This window comes from Mastigoproctus giganteus, chromosome 8 (genome assembly GCF_048544385.1).
Source record: "Mastigoproctus giganteus isolate SK-2022 chromosome 8, ASM4854438v1, whole genome shotgun sequence".
In the NCBI taxonomy this organism is placed as follows: domain Eukaryota; kingdom Metazoa; phylum Arthropoda; class Arachnida; order Uropygi; family Thelyphonidae; genus Mastigoproctus; species Mastigoproctus giganteus.
In genome coordinates, this window is record NC_143582.1 from 209,406,250 (window position 1) to 209,424,474 (window position 18,225).

The 18,225-nt window shown below is 37.6% G+C and overlaps 1 protein-coding gene across 1 annotated transcript in view; it reads right to left on the reverse strand.

The window, feature by feature from the left end:
- Dhc36C (Dynein heavy chain at 36C) overlaps positions 1-18,225 on the reverse strand; it is a 592,122-nt gene that overhangs the window by 518,746 nt on the left and 55,151 nt on the right. Inside the window, exons 10-11 of the mRNA XM_090380456.1 lie at positions 15,019-15,159; positions 5,703-5,915 (exon numbers count right to left, since the gene is read on the reverse strand). Of these exons, the coding sequence (XP_090236582.1) occupies positions 5,703-5,915; positions 15,019-15,159 (354 nt within the window). The remainder of the gene's footprint in view (positions 1-5,702; positions 5,916-15,018; positions 15,160-18,225) is intronic.

An 18,225-nucleotide genomic window follows, 5' to 3' on the forward strand; every position in this document is an offset into this window, starting at 1 on the left:
AAAAAAAAAAATACTATTTATGCACAACGTTTGCTCAGGCACTGTCTGCTGTAGACAACGAGAAAAATTTTACGTTAAGACACTTTTGGAAATCTTACAATACTTACCACGTCATCTTAAACATTAATAAGGCCTGGGTGGAAATTACTAAAAGTTGTTTAAAAAGGCACATGGAAGAAAATATGCCAATGGCATGTAAAAGGCTTCGAAGCATTTGAAAAAGACAAATCATATGAAGAGGTTACAGATAAGATTGTAAAGGTTGCAGAGCTACTTCAGTTGGAGGTTGATGCCAAAGACATGGAGGAGTTAACAGAGGAAGAAGAGAAGGAATTATCTAACGAAGAACTTATTGACTCGCAGGCAGCGATAGTCTAAGAAGAAAATGCTGACGAAGATCGAGATGAACCAAGTGAGGAGCCGAGATGGCAATGGAATTTCATGCAATTGCATCGGCAATGGAGAAGATGGATCCTGACAGCCAATGATTCTTAAAAGTTAACAGAGGGGTTAACAATATGCTTGCTTGCTACAAAGAAATCTACGATGAAAAGAAAAAAGCCACCGTCCAATCATCCATTAATATGTTCTTTTGTAAGGTTGAGTGGCATCTAAATCTCCACAGCGGTGCACTTATCAGCTGAAGACATCAATTCTCGCAACGATGCTCGAAAGGTAAAGCTTACTGATATCATGCCTTTCTCCTGTCTTTTTTTGGAATTTTATAATTTTTAAATTCCATGCATTTGTAATTTTTCCTGCACATGAGATAAAAAATTGAATAAATACAATAAATAATTCTATTTACATGTTCGTTGAACATTTCTTTTTTGATTCCATCAATTCAGTGAGCACAGTTGCGAATGCTGCACAAGCATGGGGGAATTCCCAACTTAGGTAAAATCCGACTTAAGTAGCATTCCGTGGAATGCAAGCCTTACATAAGTCGAGGATTTCCTGTATTCATAAATCCACAACTTCTTTTTGACATGCACTCATCTAAAGTTAAGTTTTTACCCAATTGACAGGTCTTCTCATTGGATCTCAAGCCTGCTCAGCATCTATGGGATGTGTGGAATGAGCTGTTTGTGACAGAGAGCCATTACTGCTAACAAGTACAGATCAATGCTGAAATAAAGTCGTGAGTTAGGGTTAAATTTGATAGTGTCTACAATTCTGCCCAGACACGATAGGAGGGAATATATGATCAAGCCTAGTAAATCAATTCGGCCCTGGAGAGATTGTACAAGACCCATAGGGTAGAACTTTTCTTAGTGTGGTTTGTGCTTGTTAACAGAGAGATTGCTTCTCCAGGGATGGCACACACTTAAATAGAAAGGGTGCAAGAATATTTGCTGATGCTATCGAGACTGTGTTAGGTGGGTCGGAATACTTCTAGCTTGGGGGGGGGATTCATAGAATAAAAGAGTAACAGCAGCTGCAGGAAGACACGAAAGTGATTCTTGCACTGCTTCTATTATAATGAGCAGCAGCCTAGAGAGCAAGTTGCTGGGGATTTCATAAGGAACAAATAAATACATGGGTTATGTTAGAGTACCTAGGAGTAAGAACAGGTGCATGTACACTTGCATGTACACAAATGCTAGAAGTATAGTAAATAAATTTGATGAATTTGAAGTGCTGATAAAAGCATCAAAGGCATATATTGTTGGGATATCACAGACATGGTGTCATACAGATATAAGCAGTGCAGAATTAGAATTTGGGGAATACAGTGTGTACAGAAAGGATAGACAGGGTAGGAAGGGAGGAGAGGTTATAGTGTTAATTAACACAAAATCTAAGGAAGTGCATCCAGTTGACATGGGTGGACAGTGCAATGTTTAGTCTGGTGTGACACAAACACTGGGAAAGGGAAAATGAGACTAGGAGTGTGCCATACACTTAATGACTCTGATGAGTACGATGAACAGTTGTGCAGAGAAACAGAGTGGGCCAGTAAATCAGAATGTCTTGTAATGGGGGATTTTAACTTTACAGATATTGACTGGAACTTGCGGAATGGTCACTTGCACACTAGCAAGAGTTTTGTGGACTTACTGGAGGACTGTTTTCTACAGCAATATGTTTGAGAGGCAACCAGAGGGAATAATACTTGATCTGATTATCAGCAGTGATTATTCATGCATTAAGAATTTGCAGATAAAGGAACCACTAGGTGATAGTGGTCACAGTGTACAGATGTGGGATTTACTTAAAGATGTAACTATGATCAAGGGTAAAGAGAAGGGTTTTTGCTTTCCTAAAGGTAACTACAGTGGTCTCAGACAGTTTTTAAATTCTATAAAGTGCGATCAACTGATGATGTTACTAACAATGAATTCTAAATGGTAAGCCTTCGAAGACTTAATCTTGGAGGCTACTAGGCTTTTCATACCAACCAAGAAATGCTGTTCAAGGTTCAGGTTTAAATGGATTTCAGGTGAGTTAATGAGGCTCATGACAGAGAAGAAAATTAATGGGATGCATATAAATTATCAAGCAATAGAGAAGCCTATAGCAGATATAAGCTAGTCTGAAATCAAGTCACTAAGCAGGTTAGGCAGGAAAAGGCAGATTGTGAGAAATCTTTAGCAAAGAATGCAAAAAAAACCAGCAAAGAGTTCTTCATTATGTAAACTCTAGAAAGAAGGGGATGAAACAGATTGGTCCATTTAACGTAGATGGTTCGAGTATTGATAATCCTGCTCAAGTAACTGATAAATTGAATGAGTATTTTGCATCTACATTCACACATGAGGTGTTATTCAAGGAGAGAAATGCCAGAAGTTGATCAAACTAACAGGAAGCTAAGTGATTTTGTAATAACTGAGAGCAAAGTGGAGGAGAAATTGTTCAAGTTAAACATAAAAAAGGCACCTGGGATGGATGGAATCTATCTAGTTATATTGAAGGAGGCAGTGAGGCAAGTTAGCAAACCCTTAGCCATAATTAGGAGAGCATCCTTAGATTTAGGGGAGGTCCCCATGGACTGGAGATGTGCAAATGTATTCCCAATTCACAAAGGGGGTAGGCGCCTCCGTAGCCAGGTGGGAAGGAGCAGCAGTGCGTAGCACAGGCTTCTTGATTAGACCGGGGTTCGAGCCTGTCACCACCAAATATGGAGGATGCGGAAAGGTCAGGGAATGACCACCGCATTTCCCGGAGCAATATGGCCTTAGTTGCTAATGCTCCTAAAAAAACCCAATAGCAATAGCAAACAAAGGGGGTTCAAAGGGTGATACAAATAATTATAGACCTGTTACTTTAACTTCTTTCCAGGGAAAATAATGGAGTCACTGGTTAAAGACGCATTATACAGGATCACCTAGAAAAGACTGCAATAATAATTGACACAGCATAGGGTTGTTAAGAGGAAGTCTTGTCTGACCAATTTGATTGGATACTACGATGTGGTCACAAAGGAACTGGAAGCAAAACATAATTTTGATATCATCTACTTGGATTTCAGGAAAGCTTTTGATACTGTTGCACATGGAAGACTGCTGTACAAATTGGAGTGGTATGGCATTAAGAGCAAGTTTCTGCAATGGATAAAGAGATGGTTGAGTGGGAGACAGCAGAGGGTGGTAATAAATGAACACTGCTCTGTATGGACTAATGTCATTAGTGGAGTCCCCCAGGGTTCGGTACTAAGCCCATTGTTGTTTTGTGCATTTATTAGTGATATCGATGAAGGTATATCAGGCTTAATGTCCAAGTTTGCAGATGATATAAAGGTTGGCAGAGTTGTTAATGACACTAAAGACAGTATGCTACTGTAACAGGATGTAGAAAAGTTAGGCAGATGGGCTGAGAAGTGACAACTGAAGTTTTATATTGACAAACGCAAAGTACTGCATATGGGTAGCAGTAACCCAAGAGAAATATACCAACTGTTTGGTACTACACTCAGGGAAGTGGAGAATGAAAAAGATCTGGGGGTAATTGTGCAGTCAGATATGAAGTTCTCTGAGTGCAGATGCACTTCCAGAGCAGGTCATGGGAGTCTGGTCAATAAATAGATAGGAATTTTGCTAGCAGAAACAAGGAGGTGATTATCCCTTTGTATAAGGCAATGGTCAGGCCACACCTTGAGTACTGTGTACAGGTCTGGAGGCCTAATTTTAGGAAGGATATAGAGTTTCTAGAATGAATACAGAGAAGGGAAACAAGATTGGTGAGAGAAACAAAGGGGTGCACTTATGAAGAAAGGCTTAAGTTCTGCAAGTTGCAGCATCTGAAGACTAGGCACATGCGAGGTGATCTGATTGAGGTGTATAAGGCCTTGAATGATTTGAGCAGGCCGAATGCTGATGGGATTCTTCCACTTGCTCAGAGTAAGAACCTGAGGGGGCATAGATTGAAATTGAGGAAAGACAGTAGATGTGCGGAAGTTTGTGCGGAAGTTTGCCTTTAGCCAGTGGGTAGTTGATTGCTGGAACAGACTTCCATCTGTTGTTGTGGAAGTTAGCATTAGCATTAGTAGAGGCATTTGATGCAAGAAAGCAAGCTTATGCAGCATCACCAAAAAAAAAAAAAAAAAAAAACCCACTTCCACTTCACCCCTCTGTTCGTTCAAAATACCTGTCCAGCTGAGCCTTAAACTTATTTAGGCTATCAACCTCCACCACAAGGGATGGAAGTCTTTTCCACCAACCAGTTGATAGCTTAAATAAATTTAAGGCTGAACTAGACAAACATTTGGAGTGACTGGATAGGCAAAATGGGAAGTTTTTTTGGTTTTTTTGGCTGATGCTTGCTTTCTTGCATTATATGCCTCAACTAATGCTAATACTGCTGCCCAATCTGTGGTAACTGCAGGATGCATCCAAGTGTGCATGGGCTAGCAACCTTATGGAACAATTTCAACACCTTATGAGTTGATGTCCTAATGACTTAAGCCTTTTCTGATGGTTAATGGAGGCGCTACTCACTATTAGATCAGTATATAAGGATCAGTATTAAACGGGGTTCTACTCGCTATTAGATCAGTATAATAAGCTGGGCACTTAGTGTATATCTTTTAAGAGTCAATTTTGTGAAGATTATGGATATGATAATCAACATTTCACTGAATAAAGACAAAGAAGTTATATTTTAAAGAGTCTAAAAATTAGACTAAATTAATGCACTTTAACTAAATTAAAACACCTTAAATCAACATTTTAAATGAAACAATCTGTTTATTAACTCCAGAATGTTCAGAAACCCTAGATCCAGAACATATGGTATATTAAACTAATTGCTTATTTACAAATGACATTTGTGAATCTACTTTGGGATTCAGAAACATAACCTGTAATCAAGCCAAAGCAAAAATGCACGACTGTGAAATACATATCATGAGTTGGATATGTGTATAGACATGCACAATCTCTAGGACTGAAGTCATTGTATCAGCTGCATTTAAGTTACTTTTTAATAATCTCATTTGTTATTCCAAGGCAATGACAATGAACTGAAGTTGAATCTGAAATATTTAAAATGTTTATAAATATTTAAAATAATGCTAAGCAATATTCATTAGAATGAAATTTTGTACAAAAAATGATTTGTGCTCCCTGAGAATTTATGCTCACTGTAATAGGATTATAACATATAAAAGTCAAAACTTGCTTTCAGATTATTATTTAAGTTCCACAACATATAAAATAAAAAAGGAGATCAGAAACATATAGAAATGAAGTTTTATAACTTACCACCCAGTAGTATCTCAACTGACTTAACCACAAAAAGTCATTATCATTTGCAATTTTTTGGTCTACAAGCAAGCTAAGAACATCTCTAGCATGAACATCCAGTACAACTAATGCTCCCAAACTGATTCGATTCTGCTTAGGAAGTTTACCTCGAACAAGGGCTACAACAGTGTCTATTTGTTCGTTATTCTGCTGCAAGTATGCTTTCAGTGCCTGCAAAGTAGAATAATTTAAAATTCCATTTAATGGATAATTCAAAGTATAAAAGAAAACTTATAATTACAAATGATATTACAAAAGAAAGCAAATAAATATTCGTATCACACAAAAACAAACTTATTTTAATGACATTTCAAATTTATGTAACCATATCTTATTTGCTGTCCGAAAGGCATTACAGAAGGGACAGAAATCACTAATATAAAAAGGTACTCGCTTTTACATGTTAGCGAACACAGATTCATTGCAGAATGGGTACACTAGTTTTTGAAATGCACAGAGCTGAGACCTTCAGAAACAACAATATAAATGGTCAGCAATAAATAAATTATCACGATTGTGTCATGTTTTGTTAGCTCTTAATATGCTGGCATCTCGGTAACATAAATATTTACATAATTACAAATTATAATTAAGATTTATGTTAACACATATGCTTTTTTATTAAAATAATTTTGAAGTTATGTAATATGATGTTAATGAAAATTAACATCCTATTACATAACTTCAAAATTAAAAGTTTTTGCAAAAGTTTAATTTAAAATTGTTAAATTGATAAATAAAATTTAAAAATATTATTAATGATATTGACCAAATATCAGCTTATTTATCAGTTACAACAAAATGCAGTGAATGGGAGAAAAAAAAAAATCAAGAAAAATAAAATAAATAAATAATAAAAATTAGTACGTAACTGTGTGTGTGTGTGTGTGTGTGTGTGTGTGTGTGTGTGTGTGTGTGTGTGTGTGTGTGTGTGTGTGTGTGTGTGTGTGAGAGAGAGAGAGAGACAAAAATTTAAAAAAAAATATTCATTGATAAACATTTCATACAGTAAGCAGAAGAGAGAAAACAGATTTTTTTGGCCAAAATAGATAAAAATGAAAACATTTTTTTTTTTTAAAACATTAGGAGCTCTTTGCAAAAAGCAGAAGGAAAACTGGAGATTTTTCAGAAAGAAAACAGGTAGCTTTGTAAAGTCCACTAAAAATTAAATTTCGCTGACAACATACACTTCCTATATAAAAATACAGCCATAGGTTTGTTTACCTGCAGAGTATTCTGTGGTGATTTCTGTTTGGAATACAAGAGCTCCCTGACTTACGTAATACTCTAATTACGGAAATTCAACTTTACATAAGTTTTTCCAGTTTGTGCAAACGTATTTTGCATCCCACAGGAATGAACAGAGGTATCATGAAAATATCGTAATGTGAACCCAATTACACACTGTTTTTTTTGTAATTCGTTCCAAGTCCTTGGAAGTTGAAAATTTCATTATATTACTAAGCTATTTATCTATCTAAAGGGTCATATTTATAATGGAAATTGCATTACCCTTTCATTGTTATCATATGTTCCCGTTATAAGAATAAAAGAATAAATTAGAGGTCATGACCATAAAAAAATAAAAACAATTTGTACTTTCTGGTTTATTGGGCTTTTCTGTTAGTGCGCATCTAATTATAAAGTAATAAACTCAATCTTATTGCATTTGCAATAATACCGATAACTGCAAATTTCATATACTGACAACCGTTTTTCAGAAACTTCTCTTCATTCCTATTTACGTATTACAATGATGAAGGGAAAGCAACCAATGGAAAGTGCAAGTGCTGGCAGTGCCAGGAAACAAAACAAAATTGATTTAGAAATGAAGATGAAAATGATTAAGAAGTACAAAGCAGGACAAAGTTTGTCATCTATTGCAAGGGAATTAGGTCTCACTGCTTCAACAGTGAATACTATTTTAAAGGACAGTGTGCGTATAAAAGAGCATTTCGAAGGATCAATGCACTTAAGATCAACAGTGATCACAAAACAGCATTCAGGTGCTATATCGAAGATAGAACAGCTGTTAATAATATGGATGGAAAATCAGATGCAGAAGTGAGTGCCCATGAGTCTAATGACCATTCAAGCAAAAGCAACAAGTATTTATGAAGATATTAAGGATAAGTACAGCGAACCCCAGCCCAAGTTCATGGCAAGCAATGGATGGTTTAATAGGTTCAAGCATCGTGCTGGTTTCCACAACATTAAAGTATACAGTGTCACCAGTGCCGATTCTGCAGCTGCAGAGAAATTTTGTGATGTGTTAGAAAAAATTATTGATGAAGGTGGATATTCAACGCAGCAAATTTTTAACGTTGACAAGACTGCTCTGAATTGGAAAAAAATTCCGGATCGAACGTACATTGCCAAAGAGGAAAATACAATGCCAGGTTTCAAGGAGTCAAAAGATAGGGCCACACTCTTGCTTGGGGCTAATGCAGCAGGAGATTACAGATTAAAACCACTGCTTGTTTACAATTCTGGAAATCCTCATGCATTTAAAGGCATCAATAAATTCACCCTACCCATGCATTTCCAATCGAACCAGAGAGCACGGATAACAATATCTCTATTTGAGGATTGGTTTAAATGCTGCTTCATTACCAAAGTTGAAAAATATTGTAAAGATAACAACATTCCTTTCAAGATTTTGCTTCTATTAGGTAATGCTCCTGGACATGCTACGCATCTAAATGATTTCAATTCGAACATGAGAGTCATATTTCTACTGCCAAAGACGACCTGACTCTTCCAACCTATGGATCAGGGTGTTATTTCAAATTTAAAAGAATACTATTTAGGCACAATATTTGCTCAGGCACTGTGTGCAGTAGATAATGAGAAAAATTTTGCATTAAGAGACTTTTGGAAATCTTACAATTTTTACCACACCATCTTAAACCTTAATAACGCCTGAGTGGCAATTACTAAAAGTTGTTTAAATGGCGCATGGAAGAAAATATGTCCACAGCACATAAAAGGCTTCAAAGGATTTGAAAAAGATGAATCATATGAAGAGGTTACAGATAATATTGTAAAGTTTGCAGAGCTACTTCAGTTGGAGGTTGATGCCAAAGATGTGGAGGAGTTAATAGAGGAAGAAGAGAAGGAATTATCTAAAGAACTTATTAACTTGCAGGCAGTGATAGTGAAAGAAAAAAAATGCTGACGAAGCTCAAGATGAACCAAATGAAAAGCAGAGATGCTTCATCACCAGAGAGATGGCAATAGCATTTTGTGAAATTGCATCAGCAACGGCGAGGTTTGAGAAGATGGATCCTGACAATGAACGATTCTTAAAAGTTAACAGAGGGGTGAATGATATGCTTGCTTGCTACAAATAAATGTACGATGAAAAGAAAAAAAGCCACCATCCAGTCATCCATTAATATGTTCTTTCATAAGGTTGTGCGGCCGACCCCTTCTAAATCTCCACAGCCCTCAACCTCCACAGTGGCATAGTTATCAGCTGAAGACGTCAATTCTGGCAACTATACTCAAGAGGTAAAACTTACTGATGTTATGCCTGTCTCCCTTTTTTTGTAATTTTATAATTTTGAAATTTTTTTTAAATTGCACGCTTTTATAATTTTTCCTGCGCATGAGTTAGAAAATTGAATAAATACAATTTATTCAATTTTCTATCTCATGCGCAGATAGAATAAATAATTCTATTTGCATGTTTGTCAAACATTTTTTTTTGATTCAGTCAATTTAGTGAGCACAGTTGCGAGTGCTGCACAAGCATGGAAGAAATTCTGACTTATGTAAAATCCGACTTGCATAGAATTCCGTGGAACACAACCATTATGTAAGTCGGGGAGTTCCTGTATCTGTTAGACATCAACTGATTACAACTGCTTAAAGAAAAATACTGTAGCAGGTTTGCCTTCTTCAGAAATGATGATGAATCAAAGTTTTGTTAATAACAGTGGCACTGCTGTATAGAGCATTTACAAAACTTCAGAAAGAGCAAATTTTAACTTTTTTTTTTTATGTGGCTGAATATTCTGTCACATTCAGCATCACAAAGAGGAATTGTCAAGCATGACTTGGAATAATTTGCCATATTCAGCATCACTAAGAGGAATTGTCAAGCATGACTTGAAATAATTTGTCATATTCAAGCTCCCATGTGTACTTGTCAGTTCCCTAACCAAAGACTGCTCTACAACAATTCTTTCTTCTTTCACAATATCTGGTAGGTTCTCACACTGAAACTGAAAAAAGGATACTGCAGAATATCTAAACTTCATGTTTATTTTTGTTTTGTTTTGTTTTTTTTTTAAATTGATTTATTTCAATTTTATTCAAAAAACTTGTTAACCAAATAGTACTGATGTATGGCAGATTAGTAGTCCAAATACAATTATATTTAAGTTAATGTAGCTCAAGTTAAATAATGTTCATCTTAACAGTTCTGAAAAGTGAATTGGCAACTTGCTAACTATGAATTCTGTTTGGAGCCAGCAGACTTTCAAATGCTGGGAGGAAATATGCTTTAGGTGTTAAGGCTTCATGACAGAAAGTTACTCGGCTTGCAAACTAAGTCCACAATTTATCAAACTTATTCATAAAGTTATACATATGAGTATATTAAATATTTGAGGTTGTAACACTTCATGGAATTGTAACACCACACAAACCACCTTGATGGGATAGCTTGAACTAATGCTTTTTTCTTTTTAGCTTATGTATAAAACACTTAGACATCACTATGAATGTTGTTACATATTAGTAATCAGTTAATCACCCATCAACCTGTTTTAATGCTTGGGACATATTATCTCTATACTCATCTCTCATTGGTCTTATAATTTTGATTGAAAAGGAACACGGCCTTCACTAATTTACTAAGAGGAGAGGGCAGTGTTTTTGGCTTGTGACTACTAGGAACAAGTTAGAAATGTTACCACCCCTTTTATTTATTTGCTTTGAAAATAAATCTCTAGTGATTTTAGCTTTTATAAATGTTATTGCTTTTTAAACTAAGTGGGTATCATCTCTATCTCTAAGTCATATTGTATATATTGGGTTGGAAATGAAAACCTGCAGAATAAAGAATTTTTTATATATATATAGCTAACTGAACAATTACAGTAAATTATTGGTAGGTGATTTTTACAGCCATATTTGTTATCAAAATCAAAAGATATTTTTATCAGAATTTTTAAAAAATTCAGATTTCAACGATTTTACTATTTTTCTGAGAAACGAAAAAGAAGACAACTCAGCATTGTTATGGGCCTATATGAGAGCTTGAAGGAGAGGGTGGATGCCCTTGAAGGATCTAAAGTGAGGGGCCCATCAAGCTCTCCGCTGCCCACATCAACGCCAGAGCTTCACTGGGTCATCACGCAACACAGCGGCAACCAAACCCCAAGGCAGAATGTGCTGGTCCCACAGGACCTAGTAGTTGTTGGTGACTCTCTTGTCAGGGAAACGGGGAACATGGTATGTAAAAAGAATAGGTGGAACAGGACCATGATATGTCTGCCAGGGACAAAGGTTGATGACGTTGTAGAGCGGATATCATCTTTTAAGGGCAAAAGGTGATATAGTTGTACACGTTGGCACTAGCATTAGCATTAGTAGAGGCATTTGATGCAAGAAAGCAAGCTTATGTAGCATCAGCCAAAAAAAAAAAAAAAAAAAAAAAAAACCACTTCCACTTCACCCCTCTGTTCGTTCAAAATACCGGTCCAGCTGAGCCTTAAACTTATTTAGGCTATCAACCTCCACCACAAGGGATGGAAGTCTGTTCTACCAACCAACCACCCGCTGGCTAAAGGCAAATTTCCGCACGTCTATCCTACATCTGTCTTTCCTCAAAATGATATTAAGAGTAGGAGACCGGCAGAATTACTTAACAAGTACAGGTCACTGTTGAAAAAAAGCCATGAATTAGGGTTGAATTTGAAAGTGTCTGCAATTCTGCCCAGACACGATAGGAGGGAGTATTTGATGAGAGCCTTGTCGATCAATTTGGCCCTGGAAAGATTGTGCAAGGCTCAAGGGGTAGAATTTTTCTCAGCCTGGTCTGTGCTCGTTAACAGAAGGGACTGCTTTTACAGGGATGGGACACACTTAAATAGAAAGGGTGCAAGAATATTTGGTGATGCTATCGAGGCAGTGTTAGGTGGGTTGGAAAACTGCTAGCTTGGTGGGATACAAGGACTAATGGATTAACAGTAGCCATTGGCAGAGGTGAAAGTGATTCTTGTACTGCTTCTATTTGAAATGAGCAGCAGCCTGGAAAACAAGATGCAGGATATTTGAGAGATTGCTGGGAGTCAACGCGGAACAAGTCAACACATGGGTTGTGTTAGGGCAGCTAAAAATAAGAACAGGTGCCTGTATACTTGCATGTACACCAATGCTAGGAGTTTGGTAAATAAATTTGATGAATTTGAGGTATTGCTCAAAAGATCAAACGCAGATATTGTTGGGATATCAGAGACGTGGTGTCACACAGATATAAGGAATGCAGAACTAGAATTTGGGGAGTACAATGTCTACAGAAAGGATAGACAGGATAGGAAGGGAGGAGGGGTTATGCTATTAGTTAAGAAACATAAAATTCAAGGAAGCGAAGCCAGTCGACATGGCTGGACAGTGCAGTGTCGAGTCAGTTTTGTGTGACATAAGCACTGGGAGATCAAAATTGAGAGTAGGAGTGTGCTATAGGCCTAATAACTCTGATGAGTATAATAAGAAACTGTACAGGGAAATAGAGTGGGCCAGTAAATCAGAGAGTCTTATAATGGGGGATTTTAATTTCCCAGATATTGACTGGAATTTGTGGGTTGGTCACTCGCACACTAGCAAGGCTTCTGGGGATTTATTGGATGATTGTTTTCTACATCAGCATGTTCGGGAGGCAACTAGAGGGAGTAATACTCTTGATCTGATTATCAGTAGTGATTCTTCATTCATTAAGAATCTGCAGATAGAGGAACCACTAGGTGGCAGTGATCACAGTGTGCTGAAGTGGGATTTACTCAAAGGGGTAACTACCATCAGGGGTAAAGGGAAGGGTTATTGCATCCATAAAGGTAACTACGATGGTCTGAGATAGTATTTAAATTCTATACAGTGGGACCAACTGATGATGTTACCAACAGCAAATTCAAAATGGGAAGCATTCAAAGAACTTATCTTGGAAGCAACTAGGCTTTACATACCAACTAAGAAATATTGTTCAAGGTTTAGGCCTAAATGGATGTCAGATGAACCATATGGCAGAAAAGAAAAATGCATGGGATACATATAAATTAACACGTGACACAGAAGCCTATGATAGATATAAGTTGATCTGTAACCATTTTACAAAGGAGGTTAGGCAGGCGAAGGCAGATTACGAGAAATCTTTGGCAAGGGATGCAAAGAGTTCATTACTTATGTAAACTCTAGAAGCAAGAGGATGAATCAGATTGGTCCACTTGATGTCGATGGTTTAACTGTTGATGATCCTGCTCAGGTAGCTAACAAACTAAATGAATATTTTGCATCGACATTCACACATAAGGAGTATTCAGTGAGGGGAATGCCAGAGGTGTATTAAACTCTGGCAGTAAGCTAGATAATCTCATTATAACTGAGAGTAAAGTGGAGGAGAAATTGTTGAACACAAAGGAGGATTAAAGGCTGACACAAGTAATTATAGACCTGTGAGTTTAACTTCTGTTCCAGGAAAATTAAAAGAGGCACTGGTTAAAGGAGCACTGCAGGATCATCTAAACAAGACTTCAGTTATAGCTCGGACACAGCATGGTTTTGTTAAGGGCAGGTCTTGCCTGACCAATTTGTTTGGATACTATGATGCAGTCACAAAAGAACTGGATGCAGGGAATAACTTCGATATTATATACTTGGATCTTAGAAAGGCCTTTGATACTGTTGCACATGGAAGACTGCTGCACAAATTGGAGCAGTGTGGCATTGGAGGCAAATTGCTGCTATGGATAAAGGGGTGGTTGAGGGGGAGAAGACAGAGAGTGGTAATTAGCATTAGTAGAGGCATATGATGCAAGAAAGCAAGTTTATGCAGCATCAGCCAAAAAAAAAACCCTTCCACTTCACTCCTCCTTTCGTACGAAATACCTATCCAGCTGAGCCTTAAATTTATTTATGCTATCAACTTCCACAACAAGGGATGGAAGTAATCAATGGACACTGCTCATCGTGGACTAATGTTAATAGTGGAGTCCCTCAGGGTTCAGTGTTGGGTCCATTATTGTTTTCTGTATTTATAAAAATATTGATGATGGTATATCAAGCTTAATGTCCACGTTTGCAGACGATACAAAGGTTGGGAGGGTTGTTAAGGACACTGCTGACGCTATGCTGCTGCAACAGGATCTGGAAAGGTTGAGCACATGGGCTGAGAGGTGGCAAATGAAGTTTAACATTGACAAATGTAAAGTACTACATATGGGAAACAGCAACCCCAGAGCAACGTATCAACTCTGTGGTACTACACTGACAGTGGTAGAGAAAGAAAAGGACCTGGGGGTAATTGTGCAGGCAGATATGAAGTTCTCTGAGCAGTGCAGACGAGCTGCAAGAGTAGCTCATGGTGTCTTGTCAATGATATACAGGAATTTTTCTAGCAGAGATAAGGAGGTGATTATTCCCTTGTAAAAAGCAATGGTGAGGCCACATCTTGAGTACTGTATACAGGTCTGGAGGCCTCATTTCAAGAAGGATATAGAGCTGCTGGAACAGGTACAGAGAAGGGCAACAAGATTAGTGAATGGAACAAAGGGTTGCTCTTACGACGAAAGGCTTAAGTTTTGCAAATTACAGTCTGGAGACTAGGCACCAGCGAGGTGATCTGATAGAGGTGTATAAGGCTTTGAATGGTTTGAGCATGCTCAATGCCAATGGGATTCTTCATCTTGCTCAGAATAATCACCTGAGAGGGCATAAATTCAAATTGAGGAAGGACGGATGTCGGATAGATGTGTGGAAATTTGCCTTTGGCCAACGGGTGGTTGGTTGGTGGAACCGACTTCCATCACCTGTTGTTGAAGTTGATAGCCTAAACAAATTTAACGCTCAACTGGACAGGTATTTCAAACGAACGGAGGAGTGAAATGGGAGTGGTGTGTGTTTTTTTTTTGTTTTTTTTTTTTTTTGGCTGATGCTGAATAAGCTTGCTTTCTTGCATCATATGCCTCTACTAATGCTAATGCTAACTCAAAGTATCGGATATATTGATATAGCTGAAATTATAGAATTATCAAGGTAAATTATGACTTACATGATCTCCTTCTGTAATAGCACGATGTATCTCAGCTGTCCAGAAATTCTGTGTTACACAAAGAACAGCTTGTCCTGGCCAGTCTAGAACCCAAGCTTCCCTAGGTTTTTCAACATAAGCTTCTAGAGACAGTGAAACAACCTGTACAGTATAATGCATAATGTAATAAAACTATATGATTACATACATCTTGTCAAAAAACAGAAGAAATATAATAACACAAGAGACTACCTGGAGGTTAGTGCCATCCCCAATCCTTTAAATACTTATATGAATATTTGTCATTAATTTTTTGCATATCTCCTACACTAAATGTCATTAAGTGTAGGAAATATTCTGATATCAACAATTTTACTAAGCAAGTACAGATCAACGTTGAAAAAAAGTTGCCAGTTAGGGTTAAATTTGAAAGTGTTTGCAATCCTGCGCAGACACATTAGGTGGGAGTATATGATGAGAGTCTTGTCAATTAATTCGGCCATGGAGAAATCGTGCAGGATTCATGGGGTAGAATTTTTCTAAGCTTGGTCTGTGCTTGTTAACAGGAGAGATTGCTTCTACAGGGATGGGATACACTTGAATATAAGGGGTGCAAGAATATTTGCTAATGCTATCGAGGCAATGTTCTGCAGGTCAGAAAATTGCTAGCTTGGGAAGGGGGGGATTTAAAGACTAATAGATTAACAGTAGCCGCAGGCAGATGTGGAAATGATTTTTGCACTGCTTCTATTGGAATGAGCAGAAGCCAGGATAGCCAGTTGCTAGGGATTTCAGGAACTGCTAGGAGTTATGAAACAAGTAAACACATGGGCTGTGTTAGAGTAACTAAGAGTAAGAACAGATGCTGTATACTTGCATGTACATCAATGCTAGAAGTATAGTAAATAAATTTGATGAATTTGAAGTACTGGTTAAGACATCCAAGGTAGATATTGTTGGGATATCAGAGACGTGGTGCCACTCAGATATAAGCAGTACAATGTGTACAGAAAGGATATACAAGACAGGAATGGAGGAAGGGTTATGCTGTTAGTTAAGAAACATAAAATATAAGGAAGTGCATCCAGTTGACACAGATGGATAGTGCAATGTTGAGTCAGTTTGGTGTGACATAAGCACTGGGAAAGCAAAAATGAGGGTAGGAGTTTGTTATAGGCCTAATGAGTCTGATGAGTACAATGAACAATTATACAGAGAAATAGAGTGGGCCAGTAAATCAGAGTGTCTTATAATTGGGGATTTTAACTTCCCAGATATAGACTGGAACTTGTGGATTAGTTACTTGCACACCAGCAAGGCTTTTTTTAATTTATTGGATAATTCTACAGCAACATGTTAGAGAGGCAAGTTTGTTTGTTTGTTTGTTTGTTATTTGGTTTTTAGGAGCATTAGCAACTAAGGCCATATTGCTCCGGGATATGCGGTGGTCATTCCCTGACCTTTCCGCATCCTCCGTATTTGGTGGTGACGGGCTCGAACCCCGGTCTAATCAAGAAGCGTGTGCTACGCACTGCTGCTCCTTCCCACCTGGCTACGGAGGCGAGAGAGGCAAGAAGAGTGAGTAACACTCTTGATCTGATTATCAACAGTGTTTATTCATGCATTAAGAATTTACAAATAAAGGAACCACTAGGTGGCAGTGATCATGGTGTACTGAAGTGGGATTTACTTAAAGATGTAACTACCATCAGGTGTAAAGGGAAGGGTTTTTGCTTTCATAAAGGTGACTACAGTGGTCTCAAAGATTTTTTAGGTTCTATACAGTGAGACTAACTGATGATGTTACCAACAGCAAATTCTAAATGGGAAGCATTCAAGGAAGCTACTAGGCTTTTTGTTCCAACTAAGAAATACTGCTCTAGGTTTAGGCCCAAACAGATATCAGATGAACTAATGAGACTCATGGTAAAAAAGAAAAATGCACGAGATGCGCATAAATTGTCAGGCGACACAGAAGCCTAGGGTAAATACAAGGTAGTCTGTAATCAAGTCACAAAGGAGGTTAGACAAGTGCAGACTTAACAGAGATGGTTCAACTATTGATGATCCTGTTCAAATAGCTGATAAACTGAATCAGTATTTTGCATCTACATTCACACATGAGAAGTAATTCAAAGTAGGGAAATGCCAGATGTTTACCAAACTCTAACAAGGAGCTAAGTGATTTTGTAAAAACTGAGAACAAAGTGGAGGAGAAATTGTTGAAGATAAACATAAGAAAGGCACTGGCGGTAGATGGGATATATCCAGATACATTAAAGGAGGTGGCAAAGGAAGTAAGCAAATCCTTAGCCATAATTATAAGAACATCCTTGGACTTGGGGAAAGTCCCCACAGAGCAGAGATATGCAAATGTATCTCCAATTCACAAAGGGGGATCAAGGGAGACACAAGTAATTACAGACCTGTAAGTTTGACTTCTGTTCGAGGGAAAATAATGGAGTCACTGGTTAAAGAAGCATTGCAGGATCATCTAAACAAAACAGCAGTAATAATTCAGACAAGGAATGTGTTTGTCAAGGGGAAGTCTTGTCTGACCAATTTGATTGGATACTATAATGTGGTCACAAAGGAACTAAATGCAAAAAGTAATTTTGATATCAAATACTTCGATTTCAGGAATGATTTTGATACTGTTACACAGGGAAGACCACTGTACAAATTCAAATTGGAGCAGTATGGCATTAAGGGCAAGTTGTTACAATGGATAAAAGGATGGTTGACTGGTAGAAGACAGAGTGGTAATCAATGGATACTGTTCTAGGTGGATTAATGTTATTAGTGGGGTCCCTCAGGGTTCAGTGTTGGACCCATTGTTGTTTTGTATATTTATCAATAATATTGATGAAGGTATATCAAGCTTAATGTCAAACTTTTCAGATGATACAAAGGTTGGCAGGGTTGTTAATAACAGTAATGACAGTATACTGCTGCAACAGAATCTGGAAAAGTTGGGTAGATGGGCTGAGAAGTGGCAACTGAAGTTTAACATTGAGAAATGCAAAGTACTACATATGGGTAGCGGTAACCCCAGAGAAATGTACCAACTCGGTAGTGGAGAATGAAAGAGACCTCGGGGTAATTGTACAGTCACTGAAGTTATCTGAGCAGTGTAGACAGGCTACCAGAGTAGGTCATGGGGTCTTGTCAATCATCATATACAGGAATTTTGCGTGCAGAGATAACGAGGTAATTATTCCGTTGTAT